This window comes from Dendrobates tinctorius, unplaced genomic scaffold (genome assembly GCF_039654945.1).
Source record: "Dendrobates tinctorius isolate UK_male_01 unplaced genomic scaffold, ASM3965494v1 ptg000211l, whole genome shotgun sequence".
In the NCBI taxonomy this organism is placed as follows: Eukaryota; Metazoa; Chordata; class Amphibia; order Anura; family Dendrobatidae; genus Dendrobates; species Dendrobates tinctorius.
The window spans coordinates 24,119,438-24,145,874 of record NW_027361878.1 but is presented as its reverse complement, the minus strand read 5'-3'; the positions used below and the strand labels follow the sequence as shown (position 1 = coordinate 24,145,874).

The window sequence follows — 26,437 nt, the reverse complement described above, 5'->3', positions numbered from 1 at the left end:
TCCAAGTCCCGGCTGGAGTAGGGATTGAGCAGGTTTTGGCACATCTGGAATGCCTCATCCCCAACCATTACAAATGGCTGTGGCGGACCTTCGGTGTAGGGAAGAGGCCGTGGCATGGGGAAATTGAAATGGTTTCCATACAACCTCAGGCCCATGTCCGAGTTCTTAAAAGCCTGGGAGTCATTCCCATGGCCAAATGCCCCAATGTGCACTGCAACAAACATACAGTCTGCATCCGCAACGGAAATGAGTACTGTAGAAAAGTACTTTTTGCAGTTGTAGTACTCAGAGCCTGTTCTTTTGGGTTTGATTATCCGGATGTGCTTCCCATCAAAAACTCCCAAACAGTTGGGGAAATTGCAAACTGTCCAGAATTTGGCAGCAATTTGCATCCACTTTTCCGCGGTGTGCAGGGGCGTAAATTCGGGACAGACAACGTCCCACAAAGCCCGGCAGGTGTCCGCAACAATTCCAGACCAGGTGGATAATCCAATCCTGTACTGGAAGTGGAGTGAAGAGAGGGTCTCTCCAGTAGCCAGGAATCTGTGAAACAGAGAAAGAACATAAATTGGGATTTTTGTGTATTCACCGTAAAATCCTTTTCGCCGAGCCAATCATTGGGGGACACAGACAGTGGGAGTTATGCTGCTTGCCACTAGAAGGACACTAAGTAAACACAGAAAAAAGTTAGCTCCTCCCCTGCAGTATACACCCTCACGCTGGCTGGGAATTCCCCAGTTCGTTGAAAAAGCAGTAGGAGCTTTAAACATATGACAATAATAACTCTGTCAAAACCTAATAATGCTACAATGAGCCAATAGGCCAAACAGGGTGGGTGCTGTGTCCCCCAATGATTGGCTCGGAGAAAAGGATTTTACGGCGAGTACACAAAAATCCCTATTTCTCCTTCGCCTCATTGGGGGACACAGACAGTGGGACGTTCTAAAGCAGTCCCTGGGTGGAGAACATACAATTGCTAATACCCCATGTACCAATGACTCAACACTATGGTACTGCCGATTGCAGGATGCGTCTGCCAAGAGCTGCATCCGCAGAGGCCTGAGAATGAAATTAGGCAATGTTTGGAATGGTATGCAGGCTGGACCAAGTCGCAACCTTGCGGACAGGCCTGAGAATGAATTTGGTAAAGTTTTGTAAAGGTATGTAGGCTGGACTAAGTTGCAGCGTTGAAGACCTGTTCTGCCGACGTCTGGAGCCGAATGGCCCAAGAGGCACCCACTGAGTGGATAGAATGCGCCTTAATCCTTGCTGGGACAGGTGTGTCCAGAGCTCGGTAGGATTCCTGAATAGCCAAGCAAGTCCACCTGGCGAGCGTGGATTAATTAAGTAATTAAGACTTCTGCCCAAGTGGCCATGCCTTAGCCACTCAAGTCGCCGCGAAAGATTGAAAAAAATGCCACTCCTGAAGCTCCAAAAACTGAACTGGCAAGGTAGCCAATTTAACGATAGGAGGGGTTTCTGACTGAAGAGCCCTCGGAAATGGATCGAAGCGTTTTAGGAGCAAGGCACAATACAGGAGAATCCACCGAGGGGGACTGTAACCAATTCTTCAGCAGATATGGAGTAAAGGGGGTATTCAGCCTCGATAGGCTTGTGCCCTGTGAACCGCTTATGTGGTTGGTTCCTACGTTTCTAGACAATGTCCTTCAACTCCGGATGGCTGGCAAATACCCTGCGTTCACGTTTAGTCCTCTTAAAGAAGATAACGTGTTCCGGAGCGGGAATATTCTCTTCGTCCAACGTAAGAAACTTGTTGACTGACTGTCAGAGAATCAAGCGATTCATGGACATTTGGGGAATTCTGAGGGACTGACGTGTCAGACTCAAATTCAGAGACATGTTCTCTGCTAACATTAAGAGAGGGAGAGCGAGAGAGAACTCGCAGATGCTGAATCGCGAGCGTGACTAGGGGACGCATCATTGGTCCGCTTTCTAGAGACCTGAGGATCCCTTGAACGAGCACGGTCCCTGCAGGCGGACGGTTCCTGGCCGTCGCCAAAGCCCTCCTCGGGCGGTAAAGACGCGTTCTGACTAAAAGAGGATTCCCGGAGGAGTCTATAGCCTTGGTGAGTGACTCCACAGACCGTGACAAGGACGCGGCCCACACAGAGGGACTAAACGCAGGGAGCAACTTGCAGCGGATGGCGTTTTAGCACAAGCCGGGTCGCAATCCGTGCACAGCGGATTAGTCTGGGTACTGGGCAAGGCAGTCTTGCAAGAGGTACCAGCGGTAAAGAACGCAGTGCACTTCTTATTAGCCCCCTTTTTGATTCCTTAGACTGAGACATAGTGCCCGTGAAAGGGTTACAAGCAGAGTCTGGGCTGCAGCTAATGTGCAGCGAAGGGTTAAGCTTTGCTCTGAGGCAGATGCAGCTTACCCGCGGTCCTGATGCTGTGTCCCTGGGAGGAATATCGGTGGCCCTGTAGCCTCACCAGGTGTTGTCCATCCGTGCGCGCACCCCTCGCAGCCGACCCAGAGCCCGAGGGGCAGAGAAGGTGTTAAGGACATGGCGCCCGAGACTAGCAGGGCGAGTCTCATACAGAGAGAGAGGTGCCAAAGACGTGGGCGGCGGCGCTAATGGTGGGCGGCGCTATGTAAATTGCAGCCTAGTAGGCCGAAAAGCCGGGGACTAAATTTTTGGGCCTATCCGCGGTGAGCGCCGGGTGAAAGAGGAGCAGGGCCGCGACGGGGCGCCGGTATGCCGCCGCTGAAACTCGGTCAGCGTCTTCTCCCAGGGACCAGGACCCGACCCCATACCTCCAATCCGATGCTTGCGCCGACTGCGCTGTCCAGGAGCCTGCAGATTTCATCCCATCTCAGATTCTGAGGTAATAAAAAAGCTCCCGGGCGATGTAGCAGAGCCGGAGAGGTTGTTACAGGGGTATTGCTCAATCGGTCCACCCTATGGGCAGGGGGATGGAGAGCAATGGGGCTTATTCAAGGCATCCGAAAGCGCTGGTCAAGTCTTCTCCGTGCGTTCGCATCCGAGTGGGGTACCGGGACCGTAAAGGAACCATCGCCAGAAGAATCAGCCCCAGTCGTCGCAGGAAAGTGTACGGGGAGGTATACTCCACGTGCTTGCCTGTTGTTGGTTCGGGGGAGAGTGGGCCGTAGAAAGGAACCGTCGCCCCCTTCACTCCGTTAATTAAAAAATAAAAGTTTACAGAAAATTCAAAAATAAAATAAAAACGGTGGGGTTTGAAGCCAGACCCAAGTGCCTCCTGTAGACATTAAGCAAGAACTGGGGAATTCCCAGCCACCGAGAGGGTGTATACTGCAGGGGAGGAGTTAACTTTTTTCTGTATTTACTTAGTGTCCTCCTAGTGGCAAGCAGCATAACACACACTGTCTGTGTCCCCCAATGAGGCGTAGGAGAAAATTATATATATTTATTAATATTTTTTTTTTTTTTTTTTTTAAATAAAAAAAAAATTACTACATGGCATTACATGAATTCTGCAGGCTTTTGTTTACTACATGGCAGTACAAGAATTCTGCAGGCTATGGAATAGTACATGGCAGAACAAAGAAAATTATGCAGGGTTTGGTTTTTAAATATTACGTACCTTAATGTGACCAGGAGCTGTTCCTCCGGAGAAATCGCACGACGGAGCTGTGCGCCCTGTCTCCGGATGGATTCTTGGACACGACCAAGCAAATCCCTGAAGATTTCTTGGGACATCTGGGTATAGTCAGTAAATTTCTCCGAGTTTGCCTGGAGCTCGCTGTAGAGGGTGTGGTACGCTCCACGGCTCTCCCAGAGTTCAATAATCCGATGTATCCACAAACGCCGCCGCTGCCGTCTTCACTGTCTCTCTCTCCCTTTGTTGATGGCAAGCAACCGCATAAGCCTGAGCCATTGCGATGTCCAGATCCAAGTTGAAGTGAAAACTCTTCCAGCGCAGATTCATGTTTCACAAAGGAAAATGCAAGCAAATGTGATGAATTCAGCTGTAAACAGGGTCTATATAGAGAATTCCCATGACACACGCTCACTGGTGTCCCATTGGTGGAGTCTGTTGCAAGAATTTTTCGCCTGTGAAATGTGACACCTAGACAACGCATGCACATAAAAAATGCAAACGTAAGGAAAAACGTTTGAAAACTCATACAAATGCTCCGTTTTTTTGTTGTAATGCGCACAATGATGCGACAAAATATCGCAGCATTTTATGCGCGCTCGAAACGCTGCGCAAAACGGTGCAAGTGTGAAACTAGCCTTACGGGAAGATAATTAGGCCTTATCCAAAGGTGACAAGAAGTACAGTGGGCTGCGATATTCTTGCAGTGAAACATACTGGGTCCAACAGATGCCAATATAAGTCGATAGGATTTAAGTCTATGCAGCTGCTCAAAACATTCATTCAATATGCATAACTAATTGTCATAGCTGAAAGAGATAAGGGCTGTCCCATAAACTACTGTCAATTATGATTCTTAACCCCTTCACCCCCAAGGGTGGTTTGCACATTCATGACCGGGCCAATTTTTACAATTCTGACCACTGTACCTTTATGAGGTCATAACTCTGGAACGCTTCTATGGATCCCGGTGATTCTGACAATGTTTTCTCGTAACATATTGTACTTCATGTTAGTGGTAAAATTTCATTCAAATAACTTGCGTTTATTTGTGAAAAAAACGGAAATTTGGCAAAAATTGAAAATTTCACAATTTTCCAAATTGAATTTTTATGCCCTTAAATCACAGATACGGCACACAAAAAACTTGATAACTAACATCTCCCACATGTTTACTTTACATCAGCACAATTTTGGAACCAAAATTTTTTTTTGTTAGGAAGTTATAAGGGTTAAAAGTTGACCAGCGATTTCTCATTTTTACAACACCATTTTATTTTTAGGACCACATCACATTTGAAGCCACTTTGAGGGGTCTATATGATAGAAAATACCCAAAAGTGACATCATTCTAAAAACTGCACCCCTTAAGGTGCTCAAAACCACATTCAAGAAGTTTATTAACCCTTTAGGTGCGTCACAGGAATTTTTTTGAATATTTAAAAAAAAAATGAACATCTAACTTTTTTTCACAAAAAAAATACTTCAGGTTCAATTTTTTTTATTTTACCAAGGGTAACAGGAGAAATTGGACTGTAAAAGTTATTGTGCAATTTGTCCTGAGTACGCTGATACCTGATTTGTGGGGGGGAACGACTGTTTCGGCGCATGGCAGAGCTCAGAATGGAAGGAGCGTCGTTTGACTTTTTCAATGCAAAATTGGCTGGAATTCAGATCGGACGCCATGTCACGTTTGGAGAGTCCCTGATGTACCTAAACAGTGGAAACCCCCTACAAGCGACCCCATTTTGGAAACTAGACCCCCCAAGGAACTTATCTAGATATGTGGTGAGAACTTTGAACCCACAAGGGCTTTACAGAAGTTTATAACGTACAGCGGTACAATTAAAAAATCATATTTTTTCCACAAAAATGATCTTTTCACCCTCAATTCTTATTTTTCCAAGGGTATAACAGGACCCTAAAAGTTATTGTGCAATTTGTCCTGAGTACGCTGATACCCCACATGTGGGGGTAAACCACTATTTGGGCGCATGGCAGAGCTCGGAAGGGAAGCAGCGCCATTTGACGTTTTTGGCTGGAATTGAGATCGGACACCATGTCGCGATTGGAAAACCCCTGATGTACCTAAACAGTGGAAACCCCCCACAAATGACACCATTTTGTAAACTAGACCCCCCAAGGAACTTATCTAGATGTGAGGTGAGCACTTTGAACCCCCAAGGGCTTCACAGAAGTTTATAATGCCAGGGCATGAAAATAAAAAAATCGTATTTTTTCCACAAACATGATCAATTATTCTCCAATTTTTTTTATTTTCCCAAGGGTAACAGGAGAAATTGAACCCCAAAAGTTGTTGTCCAATATGTCCTGAGTAAGCTGACACCCCATATGTGGGAGAAAACTACTGTATGGACACACGTCAGGGCTCGGAAGGGAAGCAGTGCCATTTTGGAATGCAGACTTTGATGGAATGGTCTGCGGGTGTCATGTGCGTTTGGAGAGCCCCTGACGTACCTAAACTATTGAAACTCCCCACAAGTGACCCCATTTTGGACACTAGACCCCCCAATGGAACTTATCTAGATGTGTGGTGAGCACTTTGAACCCCCAAGTGCTTCACAGAAGTTTATAACGCTCGGACGTGAAAATAAAAAAATCATTTTTTTCCACAAAAATGATATTTTTGCCCCCAATTTTTTATTTTCCTAAGGGTAACAGGAGAAATTGGACCCCAAAAATTGTTTTGCAATTTGTCCTGAGTAGGCTGATACCCTACATGTGGGGGTAAAACACTGTTTGGGCGCATGGCAGAGCTTGGAAGGGAAGGAGCACCATATGACTTTTTTAACTCAGAATTGGCTGGAATTGAGATCAGACGCAATGTTGCATTTGGAGAGCACCTGATGTGCCCAAACAGTGGAAACCACCAATTCTAACTCCAACCCGAACCCCAACACACCCCTAACCCTAATCTCAGCCCTAACCCTAGCCCTAACCCAAGCCCTAACCCTAATGGAAAAATGGAAATAAATACATTTTATTATTTTTCCCTAACTAAGGGGGTGATAACGGGGGGTTTGATTTACTATTTATGGCGGTTTTTATTTTTGGCAGCTGTCGCACACTAAAAGACGCTTTTTATTGTAAAAATAGTTTTTGCATCACCACATATTGAGAGCTATAGTTTTTCCGTATTTTGACCCACCGAGTCATGTGAGGTCTTATTTTTTGCGGGACGAGTTGACGTTTCTATTGGTATCATTTTCGGGCACGTGACATTTTTTGATCGCTTTTTATTTCGATTTTTGGGACGCAGAATGAACAAAAACCAGCGTTTCATGAATTTCTTTTGGGGGAGTGCGTTTACACCGTTCCGCGTGCGGTAAAATTGATTAAGCGGCTTTATTCTTCGGGTCAGTACGGTTACAGCGATACCTCATTTAGGTCTTTTTTTTATGTTTTGTCGGTTTTATGCAATGAAAACTATTTTATATAAAAAATAATTATTTTTGCATCGCTTTATTCTGCGAGCTATAACTTTTTTATTTTTTCGCTGATGATGCTGTATGGCGGCTCGTTTTTTGCGGGACAAGATGATGTTTTCAGCGGTACCATGGATATTTATATGCGTCTTTTTGATCGCGCGTTATTACACTTTTTGTTTGGCGGTATGATAATAAATCATTGTTTTTTATTTTTTAAGGGGTTCGCTAAAGGGGTTAACTAATGGGACAGTTTTATAGGGCGGGTCGTTACGGACGCGGCGATACCCAATATGTGTACTTTTATTGTTTTGGGTTTTTTATTTTCAAAAAATGAATTTATTGGGGAATATTTTTTTTTTTTTTTTACTAATTTATTTGGCGATTATCTTGCATCTTGGATTCGGGGGCCTGGAGGAAAGGAGCCCCCCGCAGCAGCGCTGCACATTGCGCTGCCGTGGGGGGCTCAGGGAAGCACGGAGGGAGCCCCCTCCCTGCCGATGCTTCCCTTTAACTCCCGGTACACCGCGATCATGTTTGATCGCGGTGTGCAAGGGGTTAACGTGTCGGGGGCGGTCCGTGACCGCCCCTGACACATTGTGCCGGGTGACAGCTGTGATAATCAGCTGACACCCGGCCGCAATCAGCGGCGCTCACCACGTGGGCGCCGCTGATTGCGGTAGACGTACTATCCCGTCCATGGGCATAGGGGCCCGGGTCCCATGGACGGGATAGTACGTCGGATGTCAGGAAGGGGTTAAAGTGAATCTGTCACCCCTGGGATGTATATGACCTATTTATATGGGCATACAGGTAATAGAAATGTTACACTATGCCCACCTGTCTGCCTCATATTAATGGTCTTGTAGTGGAGAAATGTTATATTCTATCCTTATGCTAATGATTTCTTCCAGGCTGTGGGGCGTGTGGTTCCTTGAAGAAATCCCTGCCTCCTCTGCGCAATACAATACTACACCCTCCCATGCACGTCAGTTACGGCCCCAGAATCCTGCGACCACCCTCAGACATACATACCTCATCCTCCCGTCTATGGGCGCTGCATTCAGAGATTTTCTGTGCAGGCGGCTTCAGCCCCAGTCACCTCTGGTGTGGGCAGATAAGGTGCCCTCCCCACTTCCTCTGTGAATAATCATCGCTATGTACACATGGTTCCTAGCGATGACTATGCAGGGGGGAAGTGGGGAAAGCATCTTATCGATCGGCGCACACACTGGAGGTCACAGTGACTTGCTGGCGCCTGCGCAGAAGATCCCTGAATGCAGTGCCCACAAAAAGGAAGATGGGGTATGTTTGAGGGAGTGCAAACGCAGGATTCCAGTGCCAGAACTGACGCTGATGGGAGGGGGGGTAGTATGGTAGTGAGGAGACGAAACAGGGATTTCTTTAAAGGCACCGCATGTCCCTGAGCCTGGAAGAAATCATTAGCATAAAGACAGAATATAGCATTTCTCCACAACAAGACCATTAATATGAGGCAGACAGGTAGGACTACGGTAACATTTCTATTACCTGTATGCCCATATTAATAGGTCATATACGTACTGGAGGATGACAGATTCCTTTTAAGGGTTAAACCACTGGGACATCAAGAGTTATAAAATGTGTGTGAATGAAGCTGTACAATTCAAACGGGGGACCTTGGGGCCTTGATTGTCTTGGTGGTTCCACCAACATGTTCCTACATTTATTCTATGGGAAGGTGATACACATTGTTTATGAGACAATTCTTGCAGAGCAACCATTGTCTCTTACTGTCTCTGCGCCCTGTCATAAAAGTCCACAGTGTCCACGACAAACCACAGCTTCAAAGGGTAACTGTCATTTAAGTTTTCAAGGTCAAATTGTTCACGGGTGAATCATTTTTACATTTTCTGTGTTAGATAATTTTGCTTCCTTACTCTTCCTTTCAGCTTAGACCATTTCCTCAACTACTGCTGATGACAGCCTGAAGACAAATTGCAGGCGCAAACAGACAAAATACTGTCAAAACCACACAATACTTGGTCAGAGCAGCAGGAGCACACATCAAAAAGGAGGGGATGCTCGCCACCCACATTAGGTTGACCAGATATAGATTGTTTACCTGGAGATGGCTGCAGCCGATCATCGGCTGCATCGGTCACGTGACATTGTTTATAACTGCCGGGAGACGCAGCAGTGAGATCAGTGCTGGTCTCGGGGGTAAGTGTGCAGATTCTATTTTTTCCAGCAGACTGGAGCTTGGGTGAGGCGGACGCGCGGGGCTCGTCTGTGTTGCCGTGGGCTCGTCTTGGGTCAGGCGGACGCGCGGGGCTCGTCTTGGGTCAGGCGGACGCGCGGGGCTCGTCTTGGGTCAGGCGGACGCGCGGGGCTCGTCTTGGGTCAGGCGGACGCGCGGGGCTCGTCTTGGGTCAGGCGGACGCGCGGGGCTCGTCTTGGGTCAGGCGGACGCGCGGGGCTCGTCTTGGGTCAGGCGGACGCGCGGGGCTCGTCTTGGGTCAGGCAGACGCGCGGGGCTCGTCTGTGTTGCCGTGGGCTCGTCTTGGGTCAGGCGGACGCGCGGGGCTCGTCTGTGTTGCCGTGGGCTCGTCTTGGGTCAGGCGGACGCGCGGGGCTCGTCTGTGTTGCCGTGGGCTCGTCTTGGGTTAGGCGGACGCGCGGGGCTCGTCTGTGTTGCCGTGGGCTCGTCTTGGGTCAGGCGGACGCGCGGGGCTCGTCTGTGTTGCCGTGGGCTCGTCTTGGGTCAGGCGGACGCGCGGGGCTCGTCTGTGTTGCCGTGGGCTCGTCTTGGGTCAGGCGGACGCGCGGGGCTCGTCTGTGTTGCCGTGGGCTCGTCTTGGGTCAGGCGGACGCGCGGGGCTCGTCTGTGTTGCCGTGGGCTCGTCTTGGGTCAGGCGGACGCGCGGGGCTCGTCTGTGTTGCCGTGGGCTCGTCTTGGGTCAGGCGGACGCGCGGGGCTCGTCTGTGTTGCCGTGGGCTCGTCTTGGGTCAGGCGGACGCGCGGGGCTCGTCTGTGTTGCCGTGGGCTCGTCTTGGGTCAGGCGGACGCGCGGGGCTCGTCTGTGTTGCCGTGGGCTCGTCTTGGGTCAGGCGGACGCGCGGGGCTCGTCTGTGTTGCCGTGGGCTCGTCTTGGGTCAGGCGGACGCGCGGGGCTCGTCTGTGTTGCCGTGGGCTCGTCTTGGGTCAGGCGGACGCGCGGGGCTCGTCTGTGTTGCCGTGGGCTCGTCTTGGGTCAGGCGGACGCACGGGGCTCATCTGTGTTGCCGTGGGCTCGTCTTGGGTCAGGCGGACGCGCGGGGCTCGTCTGTGTTGCCGTGGGCTCGTCTTGGGTCAGGCGGACGCGCGGGGCTCGTCTGTGTTGCCGTGGGCTCGTCTTGGGTCAGGCGGACGCGCGGGGCTCGTCTTGGGTGAGGCCACACAAGACGAGCCCACGGCCACACACACACGAGCCCTGCACCAACAAGCCCCGCACGTCCACGTAACCCAAGACGAGACCACCGATGAGCCCTGCCTCACACAGGAGCCCCGTGCACCCCCCAACTTGCCCGCCCTGTGTACCTGCCTCACCCCCCTTTATGAGCCAGCAGCCCTGTCAGTCACCTCCCCGTGATACCACACATATGGTGCCCCCATTCCCGCCATATCTCTCAGCTCTAGTGCCGGGAAGCGCCCATATGCGCGCCCACACACACACACACTATGAAATAAACCTCTGCTCCGACTCCTACATCGGCCCTTACTAATCTCCAGATGAGTCACCTCAGTCCGGCGCACAGAACTCACGTCTAATAAACTTACCAATATAGGACCGGCCACCATCCGCCATGTCTAGCTCGCTCGAACTCGGGCAACTTCCACCTAGAAGAGTCCGCCTCCGGCTCTCCACGAATCACCGTAGCAACGAGGCCGTCTCCTCACCGGAAGTGACGCACAGACGCAGGCGTGTAGGCGGGAGGTGCAGCAGAGAGGTCACATGGTCTCTGCGCGGGAGTGGTGGACTGAACCAAGCGCCGCTCAGCGCAGGGGGCGACGCCACTCCCCCGTTGTTTCATTCTGCAATAGTCCCGTCCATGCTCTTTATGTTGTTTTTTTTTTTTTTGCTGCATGGTTTGGTGTGTTTATTTCCGAGGAGAGTATTTATTTTTTTTTTTTGCTTTTCTGGCTTTGCCACCATATATTTATCACAAATCAGCCATAAAATCTAATATCAAGGTAATTTTAGTAATCTCAGTCCAGTGACCGGGTGTCATGGTCGCATCATGGCAGCAATAATGGCCTTGGGTTGGGGTTCCTTAAAGGGGTTGTCTGTCGTCACTTCCACATTACACTAGACCACGTGCAGTCATGGGCGCCCCCCGCAGGTGTGTGCTCACAGACGTCATCCCATGAGGAAGGCGTGAGCGGTGCCACATGACCATTTAAAGGGGCGTTCTGAGGACAGATGTGTGATCTCATGGTGGGGGCCACACCGCTGCAGCCGATCACCAGACTTCGCAGTGCCTTACTGTCTACGTCGGCTTCACCGCTGAGCCTACAGTGTTGGAAGATGCAGGTGCGGTCCTGTGTTACATTAGTCTGACTGGGACATGTAGTTCCACCCAGACCAAGTATCTTTGTCTTGTAGCAGGGTGCTATTACAACCCCTGGCAAAAATTATGGGATCACCGGCCTTGAAGGATGTTCATTCAGTTGTTTAATTTTGTAGCAAAAAAAAAGCAGATCACAGACATGGCACAAAACTAAAGTCAATTCAGATGGCAACTTTCTGGCTTTAAGAAACACTAAAAGAAATCAAGAACAAAAAATGTGGTAGTCAGTAATGGTTACTTTTCTAAACCAAGCATAGGGGAAAATTATGGAATCACTCAATTCTGAGGAAAAAAAATATGGAGTCACCCTGTAAATTTTCATTCCCAAAACTAACACCTGCATCAAATTAGATCTGCTCGTTAGTCTGCATCTAAAAAGGAGTGAGCACACCTTGGAGAGCTGTTGCACCAAGTGGACTGACATGAATCATGGCTGCAACACGAGAGATGTCAATTGAAAAGAGAGGATTATCAAACTCTTAAAAAAGGGTAAATCATCACGCAATGTTGCAAAAGATGTTGGTTGTTCACAGCTGTGTCTAATATCTGGACCTAATACAAACAACATGGGAAGGTTGTTAAAGGCAAACATACTGGTAGACCAAGGAAGACATCAAAGCGCCAAGACCGGAAACTTAAAGCAATATGTCTCCAAAACAGAAAATGCACAACAAAACAAATGAGGAACGAATGGGAGGAAACTGGAGTCAATGTCTGTGACCGAACTGTAAGAAACCACCAAAAGGAAATGGGATTTACATACAGACAAGCTAAACGAAAGCCATCATTAACACCTAAACAGAAAAAACAAGGTTACAATGGGCTAAGGAAAAGCAATCGTGGACTGTGGATGACTGGATGAAAGTCATTCAGTGATGTATCGCGATTCTGCATTGGGCAAGGTGATGATGCTGGAACTTTTGTTTGGTGCCGTTCCAATGAGATTTATAAAGGTGACTGCCTGAAGAGAACATGCAAATTTCCACAGTCATTGATGATATGGGGCTGCATGTCAGGTAAAGGCACTGGGGAGATGGCTGTCATTACATCTTCAATAAATGCACAAGGTTATGCTGATATTTTGGACACTTTTCTCATCCCATCAATTGAAAGGATGTTTGTGGAATGATGAAATCATTTTTCAAGATGATAATGCATCCTGCCATAGAGCAAAAACTGTGAAAACATTCTTTGAAAAAAGACACATAAGGTCAATGTCATGGCCTGCAAATAGTCCGGATCTCAATCCAATTGAAAATCTTTGGTGGAAGTTGAAGAAAATGGTCCATGACCAGGCTCCAACCTGCAAAGCTGACCTGGCAACAGCAATGGGAGAAAGCTGGAGCCAGATTGATGAAGAGTACTGTTCGACACTCATTAAGTCCATGCCACAGAGACTGCAAGCTGTTAGAAAAGCCAGAGGTGGTGCAACAAAATACTAGTGATGTGCTGGAGTGTTTTTTGTTGGTTTGTTTTTCATGATTCCATAATTTTTTCCCTCAGAATTGAGTGATTGCTCTGAGGGGGCCCACCCACACCCAGAGCATCTGCTACTGTTAACCATGTCAGCGTGTGCTCACCGATGAAGTTAAGCTTCTCTGTATAGTGCAGGGACACTATACCTTTAAGCTTCCTTCAGCAAACTGTAGACACGCCCATACTGCTCCCTGTGTGTCTGCAGGAGAGAGGTCACTATGTCAGAGCAAGACACCATGCTGTGAGAGTGTGAGTAAGAACTCGGGGGCCCTGAGGTGTCTGTGCAGTGATGAGGGGCAGGACGCTGCTCCCCTCCTGACAAGTCCTAGATGGTTTATTGTTTGTGGTCTTGTATCTGAGGCACAGTAGATTTGTGGTGGCTGCTTGAACTTTTATACAGCTCAGAAGGCGTCTCTGTGAGTGCAAATCAGCTGCCATAAATCTCCTTGTGCCTCAGAGCGACTGACATGAGAGGTCAGTATAATGCTCTGCCCTAATAGACGTCACCTCAGCTGCAGGACAGCACAGAGAAGAATATGTGACTTTCCCTCTTCATATACATATACTGTATATATAATATATACACAGGTAAATGTAAAAATCTATAGTAGCAAAAAAATGAAGGCAGAGCACCATTAACAAAATTAAAAAATAGCGTTTTAATAGCTCATTGTGTTATGAATGAGTCACCGTAGGAGGCAAAAACAGAAATACTAGCTAAGTCCAGAAAACCAGAGAAGTTGGCAGCTATCGGATTGCAGACCTCTGAACCTATCAACAACCACTAGCAGTAGCCGTGGGAGGTTCCTACGGTGCCCTAGACCCCTCGATCACAGCCGGAGAACTAAATAGCCTAAAGACAGAAAGGGAAATCTAAACTGCCCCAGAGCAGACCCCAAAGCAATAGGCAGCCCCCAACATATAATGACGGTGAAGCAAGATGAAAAAACACTAACACAGATAGAAAGATAGGCTGAGCAAACGACGGGGCCCAAGCTAACTAAATAGGACAGGATAGAAAAGCTGCTGTCTGCAATCCGCAAAAACCCTATCAAAATATGAGCCAACAGACTGATAGGGAAAAAAAGCCCTGAAGACGCTAGGCTTCAAAAAGACTATATCAGTACTCAGGTATTTTCTGAAGACAGAGCAAAAAGGAATTCAGCTCACCCCAGCAGGGAATGGCAGAAATCCAGAAAAACAAGGCAAAACAAAACCAAAACACAAATGCAAAAAGCAGAGCAGAAAACTTAGCTTTTGAGGAGCAGGAATCAGACTGGTCTCCTAGAATCCCTCAGAGAAATCACCAGCAAGGCAGAAGGGCGTCGGCTGCCTTATATCCAGTCAGCAATTCCCGTCACCCAGTCATCATCATCCTGCTCAGGTGCTTGGTAATCAGCCTCACTACCTTCCTTCACCAGAAGAGGGAGTTCATCAGACCTCAATGGTGAAGGAGAAAATGAACTCAACACATTGGGGCTCAGCAATGTTTCGGTTCTACTGAGAATCTTTTTCCAGGAGAACCAAGACTCTTTTTTTTCATTTTGTCTAAATGGTTTGCCGCCTTCATTTTTTTGCTGCTATATTGAAGATCAGTAAATGCCTGGAATGTTTGGCAGCCGTATATTTCAAATATCTAGGGCGGCACGGTGGCTCAGTGGTTATCGCTGCAGCCTTGCAGCGCTGGGGTCCTGGGTTCGAATCCCACCAAGGACAACATCTGCAAGGAGTTTGTATGTGGGTTTCCTCCGGGTACTCCGGTTTCCTCCCACATTCTAAAGACATACTAATAGGGAATTTAGATTGTGAGCCCCATCGGGGACAGTGATGATGTGTGTGCAAAAACTGTAAAGCGCTGCGGAATATGTTAGCGCTATATAAAAATAAAGATTATTATTATTATTATTATTATTATCTACCTATACAGTATATATACACACATATATACACACACACCCTGTGACTTGGTCCTGTAGCCGGGGTGAGGGTCCTATCATCTCATTGTAAATCCAGGGTGGCAAGCATGAAAACCCAATTACAGTACATAACTTTTTATTAAAAAAAATAATCCCACAAAGTTGATGATGAATATATATGATAAAGAGCCAAATAGAAGAAAATACAAACAGCTAGTAGGTGCGTATAGATGGTCACATATAGACCTGTTATGATTGAGTCACCGTAGGAGGCAAAAATAGAAATGCTAGCTAAGTCCAGAAAACCAGAGAAGTTGGCAGCTATCGGATTGCAGACCCCTGAACCTATCAACACAACTAGCAGTAGCCGTGGGGGGCTCCTACGGTGCCCTAGGCCCCTCGATCACAGCCGGAGGACTACATAGCCTAAAGACAGAAAGGGAAATCTAAACTGCCCCAGAGCAGACCCCAAAGCAAAAGGCAGCCCCCCACATATAATGACGGTGAAGCAAGAAGAAAGAACAAAACACAGACAGAAAGATAGACTGAGCAAAGATGGGGCCCACGCTAGCTTAGATAGGAAAGGACAGGAAGGCTGCTGTCTGCAATCCGTGAAAAACCCTATGAAAATAAGAGCCAACAAACTGACAGTAAAAAAGGCCCTGAAGACGCTAGGCTTCAATAAAGCTATGTCAGTACTCAGGAATATTCTGAAGACAGAGCAACAGGCAAAAGGAGATTCAGCTCACCCCAGCAGGGAATGGCAGAATCCAGAAAAGCAAGGAAAACAAAACACTAATGCAAAAAGGCAAAGCAGAAATCTTACCTTTAGATGAGCAGGAATCAGACTGGTTTCCTAGAAGTCCACAAAAAAATCACCTGCAGGCCAGAAGGGCGTCGGCAGCCTTATATCCAGTCATTAACTCCACTCAGCCAGTCATCATCATCAGCCCCAGGTGTTTGACAATCAGGCTCACTGCCTTTCTTCACCAGAAGAGGGAGTTTCTCGGGCCTCAGTAGCGAAGGGGAAAATGAACTCACAACAGTACCTCCCCCTTGAGGAGGGGTCACCGAACCCTCAACCACGCCACCAGGGCGATCAGGGTGAGCCCGATGAAAGGCACGCACCAATCTTTTGGCATGAATATCAGAGGCAGAGACCCAGGAATTATCCTCCTGACCATAACCCTTCCACTTAACCAAATACTGGAGTCTCCGTCTAGCCAGACGGGAATCCAGTACTTTCTCTACCTCATATTCCATGTTACCTACAACCAATACAGGGTCTGGAGGTGCAACTCCCGGAACAACAGGTTCAACAAACCTCTTCAACAAAGATTTATGGAACACATTATGGATTTTAAATGTGACAGGAAGAGCCAAACGAAAAGAGACCGGATTAATAATCTCCAAAATCTTGTAAGGTCCAATAAATCTAGGCTTAAACTTAGGAGAAGCCACCTTCATAGCAATATTTTTTGATGATAACCACACCATATCACCAACCTTAAATTGGGGACCAATGGTCCTATGTCGGTTGGAAAACCGCTGGGCCTTTTCCTGGGAGAGAGATAACTTATCCACCACTTGGTCCCAGATCTGGTGCATTCTCTCCACCACAGTGTCAACCCCTGGGCAGGCAGAGGGCTCCACCTGCCCTGAAGAAAATCGAGGATGAAACCCAAAGTTACAAAAAAAAGGAGACATCAAAGTGGCAGAACTAGCTCTATTATTTAAAGCAAATTCGGCAAAGGGCAAAAATGAAACCCAATCATCCTGATCAGCAGAAATAAAACATCTCAAATATGACTCCAAGGTCTGGTTTGTTCTCTCTGTCTGCCCATTGGTCTGAGGGTGAAAAGCAGAGGAGAAGGACAACTGAATTCCCAGCTTGGAACAGAAAGTTCTCCAAAATCTAGACACAAACTGGACTCCTCTGTCAGATACAATGTTCTCAGGAATCCCGTGCAAGCGAACCACCTGTTGTAAGAACAGGGGAACCAATTCAGAGGAAGACGGCAACTTAGGGAGTGGTACAAGATGAACCATCTTAGAGAACCTATCACAAATCACCCAAATAACAGTCATCCTTTGAGAGACAGGCATATCAGAGATGAAATCCATTGAAATATGGGTCCATGGCCTCTTGGGGACAGGCAAAGGCATCAACAACCCACTAGAGCGAGAACACGATTTAGACCGGGAGCACGTCCCACAGGACTGCACAAAATTCCTGACATCACGAGACAAGGAGGGCCACCAAAAAGACCGACTCACCAGATCTCTAGTACCAAAAATACCTGGATGACCAGCCAAAGCAGAGCAATGAACTTCAGACATCACTCTCTTCTTCCACTGGTCAGGAACATACAACTTTCCACTGGGACAACGCTCAGGTTTGTCCTCCTGGAACTCTTCCAGAGCACGTCTCAAATCGGGCGAGATGGCAGAAAGAACTATCCCTTCGCCTAAGATGGTAGCAGGCTTGGTCACCACAGGAGAATCAGCAAAGAAGCTCCTAGAGAGGGCGTCAGCCTTGACATTCTTAGTTCCAGGAAGAAAAGAAACCACAAAATCAAAACGTGTAAAAAACAAGGCCCACCTAGCCTGTCTAGGGTTCAAGCGCTTAGCCGACTCTAGGTAAATCAAATTCTTGTGGTCAGTAAGGACCACGACTTGATGCTTAGCTCCCTCCAACCAATGTCTCCACTCCTCAAATGCCCATTTCATGGCTAACAGTTCCCGATTCCCCACATCATAGTTATGTTCAGATGGAGAGAACTTTCGGGAAAAGAAAGCACAGGGATTCATTTTAGATGTTACAGGATCCTTTTGGGAAAAAATAGCTCCTGCACCAATCTCAGAAGCATCCACCTCTACCTGGAACGGAAGTGAGACATCAGGTTGCCGCAAAACCGGGGCGGAGGTGAATCTTCGCTTCAGCTCCTGAAAGGAAGAAACAGCCTCCGGAGACCAATTTAACACATCAGCACCCTTCTTAGTCAAATCAGTCAATGGCTTGGCAATACTAGAAAATTTTGCTATAAATTTCCGATAAAAATTAGCAAAACCCAAAAACTTCTGGAGGGCCTTCAAAGAAGTGGGCTGAACCCAATCGTAAATGGCCTGTACCTTGGCCGGGTCCATTTCAATAGTTGACGGGGACAAAATAAATCCCAAAAAAGAAATCCTCTGTACTCCAAAAAGGCATTTAGATCCTTTGACATACAGGGAATTCTCCCTCAAGATCCGGAACACAGTCCGAATATGTTCCACATGAGAATCCCAATCCTTGGAGAAGATCAAAATATCATCCAGATAGATAATCAAAAATTTATCGACAAAATCTCGGAAAATATCGTTCATGAAGCACTGGAAGACAGAAGGGGCATTAGTGAGCCCAAAAGGCATCACCAGGTACTCAAAATGTCCCTCCGGAGTATTAAACGCCGTCTTCCATTCATCCCCATGCTTCATGCGAATAAGATTATACGCCCCCCTGAGGTCAAGCTTGGTAAACCAGCAAGCACCTTTAACTCTGGAGAATAGATCAGAAATCAGGGGTAACGGATACTGATATTTAACAGTAATTTTGTTGAGAGCACGATAATCAATACAAGGTCTTAATGATCCATCCTTTTTGGCTACAAAAAAAAAACCGGCACCTAAGGGTGACGAGGATGGTCTAATATGACCCTTCTCCAACGCCTCCTTAATATAGGATCGCATAGCCTCGTGCTCGGGTACAGATAAATTGAAGAGCCGACCCTTGGGAAATTTACACCCCGGGCTCAGTTCAATAGCACAGTCATAACTCCTATGAGGAGGCAGAGACGCAGACTCATTCTCACTAAATACATCATAAAAGTCCGCCAAATAATCAGGAACATCATGCGACTGAGGAGAGGTGGAAAACACCGGAGCCTCACTAAAGGCACACCGACAACCCCAACTCACCACAGACACAGATTTCCAATCCAAAACTGGATTATGAATTTGTAACCAGGGAAACCCCAGAACAATAGTATCATGCAGCTTATGTAACACCAAAAACCTGCAATTTTCTTGATGGTCTGGGGCGACCCGCATTACCACCTGGGTCCAAAACTGAGGTTTATTTTTAGCCAAAGGAGTAGCATCAATCCCCCAAAAAAGGGATAGGCGTCTGCAGAGGTGTCATCGGAAATCCACAACGTTTAGCAAAATCCAAGTCCATTAGGTTTAGAGCTGCTCCCGAATCCACAAAAGCCTTGGCGGAAAATGTGGACAGGGAGCAGATCAGAGTAATTGCCAGAAGAAACTTAGGTTGAACACCACCAACAGAAAACGTGTGTGCAAAGCGTTTCTCGCGTTTAGGACAGACAGAAATAATATGCGAGGCATCTCCACAGAAAAAACACAACTTATTACGCCTTCTGAACGCCTGACACTGCTCTCTGGAAAAAACTCTATCACATTGCATAGGTTCAGACATCTGTTCAACAGGTGGCAACACCTCTCGTGCAGCTCTGCGTTCGCGTAAACGCCGATCAACCTGAATGGCTAAAGACATAGAATCATCAAGATCAGAGGGAACAGGAAATCCCACCATAGTATCTTTTATGGCTTCTGACAACCCCTTCCGAAAGAGAGCAGCCAAGGCATTATCATTCCAGGTAGTAAGTACTGCCCACTTTCGGAATTTTTGACAGTACAATTCTGCAGAATCACGACCCTGGTTCAATGCCATCAGGGTCTCTTCAGCCTGATCAATGGCATTAGGTTCGTCATAGAACAACCCCAAGGCCTGAAAAAATGCGTTCACATTAGTCAGAATAGGATCATCTGGTTTCAAAGAAAACGCCCAATCCTGGGGATCGCCACGCAGCAAAGAGATGACAATTTTAACCTGCTGCGCGGAGCTCCCTGACGAGTTAGGCTTCAAGGCAAAAAATAATTTACAATTATTTTTGAAATTCAAAAATTTAGACCGATCCCCAAAAAATACATCAGGTGTAGGAATCTTTGGTTCAGCAGCATGTGAATGAGCAAGGTAGGCGGAAATTCCCCGCACTTCCGCAGCGAGCTGCTCCACACGATCAGACAATTTCTTTATCTCCATTGAGAGAAAAAAAAAATTCCCCCTACGGCCTCAGAGATATAGAGGAAAAAATATACACACCTTTTTTTTTTTTTTTTTTTTTTTTTTTTATACAATTCTTTCCTGCTATTGAGTACCCTAGAATCTGCGGTATGGCGGGTGATTCTGTTATGATTGAGTCACCGTAGAAGGCAAAAATAGAAATGCTAGCTAAGTCCAGAAAACCAGAGAAGTTGGCAGCTATCGGATTGCAGACCCCTGAACCTATCAACACAACTAGCAGTAGCCGTGGGGGGCTCCTACGATCACAGCCGGAGGACTACATAGCCAAAAGACAGAAAGGGAAATCTAAACTGCCCCAGAGCAGACCCCAAAGCAAAAGGCAGCCCCCCCACATATAATGACGGTGAAGCAAGAAGAAAGAACAAAACACAGACAGAAAGCTATAGACTGAGCAAAGATGGGGCCCACGCTAGCTTAGATAGGAAAGGACAGGAAGGCTGCTGTCTGCAATCTGTGAAAAACCCTATGAAAATAAGAGCCAACAAACTGACAGTAAAAAAGGCCCTGAAGACGCTAGGCTTCAAAAAAGCTGTCAGTACTCAGGAATATTCTGAAGACAGAGCAACAGGCAAGAGGAGATTCAGCTCACCCCAGCAGGGAATGGCAGAATCCAGAAAAGCAAGGAAAACAAAACACTAATGCAAAAAGGCAAAGCAGAAATCTTAGCTTTAGATGAGCAGGAATCAGACTGGTTTCCTAGAAGTCCACAGAGAAATCACCCGCAGGCCGCAGGCCAGAAGGGCGTCGGCAGCCTTATATCCAGTCATTAACTCCACTCAGCCAGTCATCATCATCAGCCCCAGGTGTTTGACAATCAGGCTCACTACCTTTCTTCACCAGAAGAGGGAGTTCCTCGGGCCTCAGTAGTGAAGGGGAAAATGAACTCACAACATAGACCCCTGATCATATACTCAGTCTGGACAAGACCCCCCCAAAGGCAGAAAAGGGAATAAAAGAGAAGACATACCAGGGGGCGCAGCTTCTTCTTTATATGAGTAATATATTACCTCCCTCTCTTCTAATTCCATTTTTCTTTCTGGTTCCCTCTTTGGGGACTTGTCCAGACAACAGTATTTCTTTTAGGGTCACCTGGGTACATTCAGGGAGCTGTACCCATACACCGGCCTCTATACACACCCACTATCTGTTTCTATTTTCTTCTATTTAGTTCTTATATAGCTGAGCTGTGCAAGTTGTAGCCACAGACAGAGACCAGTATCAAAGGAATGGGAGCTACAACGGGGGCCATTATACAGTGCTAGAGCTAATTCGGGGGTCATTGTACAATGGATGAGCTAATGCGAGAGCCAATATACAGCGTGAGAGCTAATGCAGGGGTCATTATAGAGTATAGGAGCTAATGTGATCTGCTTTTTTCCTACAAAATTAAACAACTGAATGAACATCCTCCAAGGCCGGTGATTCCATAATTTTTGCCAGGGGTTGTATCTGTTGTAATCCGCTTTCCTGTATGAGCTTTGGGCAGGATTACTCACTATTTAAACCCCCAGCAGCTACTTCTAGCTGCCAGTCATAGGTTTTATTTACCTGGTTCACGCCTGTGATTTTTTACAAACATCAGTGTACCTACATTATTTTTGCTATAGAAATATGCTTCAGGGAACCACTGTTGGTCATGCTTTGTACTTCCAACTTCCATCTGAGTTTATGCATTTTTTTTAACTGATCCATTAGTCACTATCCAGTAGCGTAGCTGCTGGGGGGGGGGCAGAGGAGTCCATTGCCCCGAGCCCAGTCACATGCAGGAGCCCACTGGGAGACATGGCCACTTTTGTCATTTGGCGTATCTGATGTGTCATGGAGAGAGCAGCACAATGCTGGCTTCCCTGTCTGGCAGACTGCACCGCGGCAGGTTGCAGAACCTGTCCGTGCATTGTACGATGCTGCAGTCTCACATAAGCAGCTGCTTCCAGGCCGGCAGCAGCTGCAGATTCTGCTGTGCAGGCTCTGGTTGTCTCAGCCACACTAGGTCCTAGTGCCCTCTGTGTGCGTACACTAGACTGTTACTGGTCCTGCCTCAGTCACTGCCTGCAAACTTCATCTGTAAGTGGGGATGGAATTTATTAAACTCGTTCAGCTTAGGCATGTCATGGTCACTGTGGGATGAATGTGAGAGGATGGGGGTATTGTGGGGGAGCGTGTACAGGGCACTGGGGGGTGAATGTGAGAGGATGGGGATATTGGGGGGGCTAGGTTGGGGGGATAGTGTGAGAGGATGGGGGTATTGTGGAGGCTGAAGTGGGCGAGGGGCAACAAGGCACTAGGGATGAATGTGAGAGGATGGGGGTATTGTGGGGGATGGTGTACAGGGCACAGGGGGTGAATGTGAAAGGATGGGGATATTGGGGGGGCTAGGGCGGGGGTTAATGTGAGAGGATGGGGTATTGTGGAGGCTGAAGTGGGCGAGGGGCAACAGGGCACTAGGGGAGAATGTGAGAGAATGGGGGTATTGTGAGTGAGGGGGGACAGGGCACGGAGAGTGAATGTGAGAGGATGGGGGTATTGTGGGGTCAGGGGGACAGAGCACTGAGGGGTGTGTCACGTACCCACTGCTCAGCATGTGACTTGGGGTTGTGCCTGCAAGGGTTAATCTATCTCCTCTCACTCAGTCCAGCATTCAACCTCTGTTTAGTGGGAGCATAAATCATACCCCGACACAGATCACACACCCTGCTTCATACACGCTGACAACATCTCACCGAACACAAGGGTGATGAGTCCCGGAAATATTACTACTATATACCAAACACCAGGAGCATGCACTCTAAGGCTATGGATTCTTTACTGCATACAAGGTTCAAACTTATTAAAGTTTTAAGCTTTAATAGAAAAGGTACAGTGCTTACAAGAAAACAATATAAAAATATGGAAATAAAAAGTGACATACAAATATGCAAAACAGATATAGAAATAAGAGGGAGAAAACTTACAGAAATGTCTAAACTTTGTAGTCTGACTCTTGCTCTCTGAGTGGGGGATTGATAATAAAATGGATCACATCAGCTTGGCTGTCCCCTCAACTGTGAACAAGTTTATATGTGTAAAGGTCTAATCTATAGATTCAACCTGGAGATCAGACCTCCAGACCAGCCTCTCATGTCCATACTTCAATCCTTGGTTTGTGACTGGATCCTGGCTATTTTACCAATGAATACATTATTTGTCTTTGAACACTATTTGTGTGACCTTTCTCATAGTGAATAGTGTCAGGCTGCAATTGGCCTTTCCCTCAAAAGAGTCTTAAGGTGTGACATGTTTCCACTTTGGGTACCGTCACACTTGGCGACGCACCAACGATCCCGACAACGATATGACCTAGTAGGGATCGCTAGTGGTCGCTACGTGGTCGCTGGTGAGCTGTTAAACAGTCAGATCTCACCAGCGACGTAGCAACGATATGGAACGATACGAGGGTTGTTGGGACCCTGTCTCTCAGACCTGTAGTATTGAGGTCGCTCGTCGTTGTCCCTGTCAAACACAGCGATGCATGCTGGCCTGCGGGACACCAGCGATTAAAAAATGGCCCTGGACATTCGAGCACGATCAGCGACATCGCAGCAGGGGCCTGATCGCCGCTATGTCACATGTAGCGAGATCGCTGTTGCGTAACAAAATTGGTGACGCAACAGCGATCTTGCTATGTGAGACGGGGGCTTTAGTGTGTTCTCAGAAAATTCCCCCTGGGGTGAGACCAGGAAGACTGTATTTTTCTCAGGATAACATAGGTCATGACCTTTGTGAAGAGCTGCAGCCTAGAACAGATGCTAAGTTACCGCTGATCATACATCCATACATATACATATTTCACTACACCTCAGTCTTTATGCACGTGCATGGGGGTTGACTTACAAGTCAGCTCCCGAGTGCGTGTCCGGTTCCAACCCGCCTTCTTCAGGCATTCTACAGACAGGTAAGAGACAGGTCTCCCTGTCATGATGAGCCTTCAACATATTTATATGGAATACTTTCTGACGCTTGTCATGTTCATCTAGGGTCACCACATAATTAGTGCGAACATAAATTCCCAATAAAATAAATTTATTCATAAATATTAAAATTTCACCAACCCAGTGTATACCAATAACACAAGCCATTAAACGTGAGTGTGGAGACCACAAAAATACGACCAAAAGATCCTATATCATCATGTTTATATTTCTTTATTAGAAAGGACACAAGAAGGACAAGAAGGGGACATGTGCAAATTGCAGACTAAAGTGCAGCAGTGCATAAAGACACACTGGACCACCACCAGCCGCAGAGGGGAGGTAGTAAAGATATACAAATCTATTATTCAAGAGGCATTTAGTATATTAATAGGAAACAGAGGCAATAATCAAAGGTATATGAAGCTACACCAAAGAAGCCTGTATCACCTCAGGAAGAGGTGCCGGCTATATAGATAAATGTCTATAAATTATACACATAGAAAGAGCCACAATGCCCTAATATATTGCCTATAATATATGGTGTGCTTAATAAGACTATTGCCAATTGATTTCATAAGCCTACATTATAATTAACAGGGAAATAATCCTTCCCACCAGGGGGCTTAACTGTCACCCACCCAAAAGGGGTTAAAAACCCTAAACCAACATTACCTCAGCAAGACCCTCAAATGACCAGGTGTCACCCCAACGCGCGTTTCGGAGCCGTCCGCTCCTTCCTCAGGGGGCATGAGTGTAGAGCACTTATTACCCGTATTTATATGCGCCTACCGGAAGTGGTGCGGGCGCGTCACTCGCATGTCTCGTAGTGAGCGGAGCCTCCCACCCATGACGTGGCCGGATCTGCGCGGGCCCACGTGACCCGGCACCCGACATGGGCGGAGCCCCAACTCACATGGACACAGCGAGCGCGCCTGCGCAACCCAGATGATAATGCGGCGGCCATTTTTATACAGGGCAAAGCCAAGGGCAAACGTGCACAATGTTATAAAAACAATAAAGAGCCAAGCATCGGACTAACGCTATACCGGCATACAGCATACCTCATTATACCTAACTACTCAAGGGAGTGTAATAAAGAAGGGGGGAATTAGGAGGAGCAAAAATAATGATTTAACCCGTAAACCATCACCATTTCTCAGGCCAGTTTATATACTTAGAAGGACAACCAATCCCATTTACATTGTACTGTATCAAAACACCAAAAAGACTTTTTCATATACTCCCACTAAAGAGGAGACAGGGAGAAAAAATGTCACATCATAGAGAGTCAGTACAGCATCCAGAGATGACAGCTCCCAACTATCCATGTCCCCGATGGGATACGAGAGGGTATCCCGCCCGGGACAAGTGTCGAGATATCCATCCACTGTACATCCAGAAATAATCCCATTAAACTGGTGGACACCCGACACACAGATATACACAATTGGCTCTCCTCTATACAGCATCAATACATGGGGCAATATTACAGACTGGAATAGAACCATATCTCCAAATATCTGTGCTCATATCCGTTAGTATATGCATATATGAGTAACGAAAAACAAAAATCAAAAAAATCCCATATATATATATGGGTAATCATTATACACTATGCCCGAAGGCAAAATGTTCCATAGATACTAGGTACATTAGAGTCCAAATAAACCGTTGTCTGTATCAAGTTCTTTACATTATTTCGAGGTGAGAACACCTCCGCCGCCAGGGATATACAGCCTTCTTCATTTGGATATGCCCGACTCCACATCACTCATCTTCCCAGACTCTCCCACGGATAATCCAAGATAGCTTGACAACTTCAGTCACACCACCGAGTGTAGTGTATACGGAAATCCGAGAATGGCTCCAAAGTGAAAAACTAAAAAACGAACAATTGATTAAAAATTGAAACAGACAAATAAAAAATTAAAAACAACAACCGCTGCACCTCCGTATGCATCAGCACCGTCCCAAACCGGACAACCACCTCACAGGAATGGAATATAGGATAAACTTTCGTTCAATCCAGTCGGATGTACCGTATTAAGGGTCCATATCCAACGCGTCTCTTTTTGAGCTAACCTTTGGGATATTTTTCCTCCCCGAATCCCCACATCCACCATGTCAATACCTTTAAATCTCAGGCCACTACTATCACAATTATGGTATATTTTAAAATGCTTTGGTAGTGTTTTGAGCAGGTGGATATCTTCTTCACTTGCCGCGGCTTGTATGCCCAAAACATGCTCCCTGATCCTAACTTTCAATTGTCGGGTGGTAAGCCCTATATAGATCAGGGAGCAAGGGCATGTA

At 47.0% G+C, this 26,437-nt stretch overlaps 2 protein-coding genes across 2 annotated transcripts in view; one reads left to right on the top strand and one right to left on the bottom strand.

Moving 5' to 3' along the window:
- The window catches only part of NXF1 (nuclear RNA export factor 1), a 130,561-nt gene extending 119,511 nt beyond the window's left edge, over positions 1 to 11,050 (bottom strand). Inside the window, exon 1 of the mRNA XM_073554648.1 lies at positions 10,849 to 11,050. Coding sequence (XP_073410749.1) covers positions 10,849 to 10,876 — 28 coding nt within the window. The 5' untranslated portion in view covers positions 10,877 to 11,050. The remainder of the gene's footprint in view (positions 1 to 10,848) is intronic.
- A 470-nt stretch (positions 11,051 to 11,520) lies between these two features.
- The window catches only part of LOC141058178 (protein RD3-like), a 47,675-nt gene continuing 32,758 nt past the window's right edge, over positions 11,521 to 26,437 (top strand). Inside the window, exon 1 of the mRNA XM_073554316.1 lies at positions 11,521 to 11,602. Coding sequence (XP_073410417.1) covers positions 11,597 to 11,602 — 6 coding nt within the window. The 5' untranslated portion in view covers positions 11,521 to 11,596. The remainder of the gene's footprint in view (positions 11,603 to 26,437) is intronic.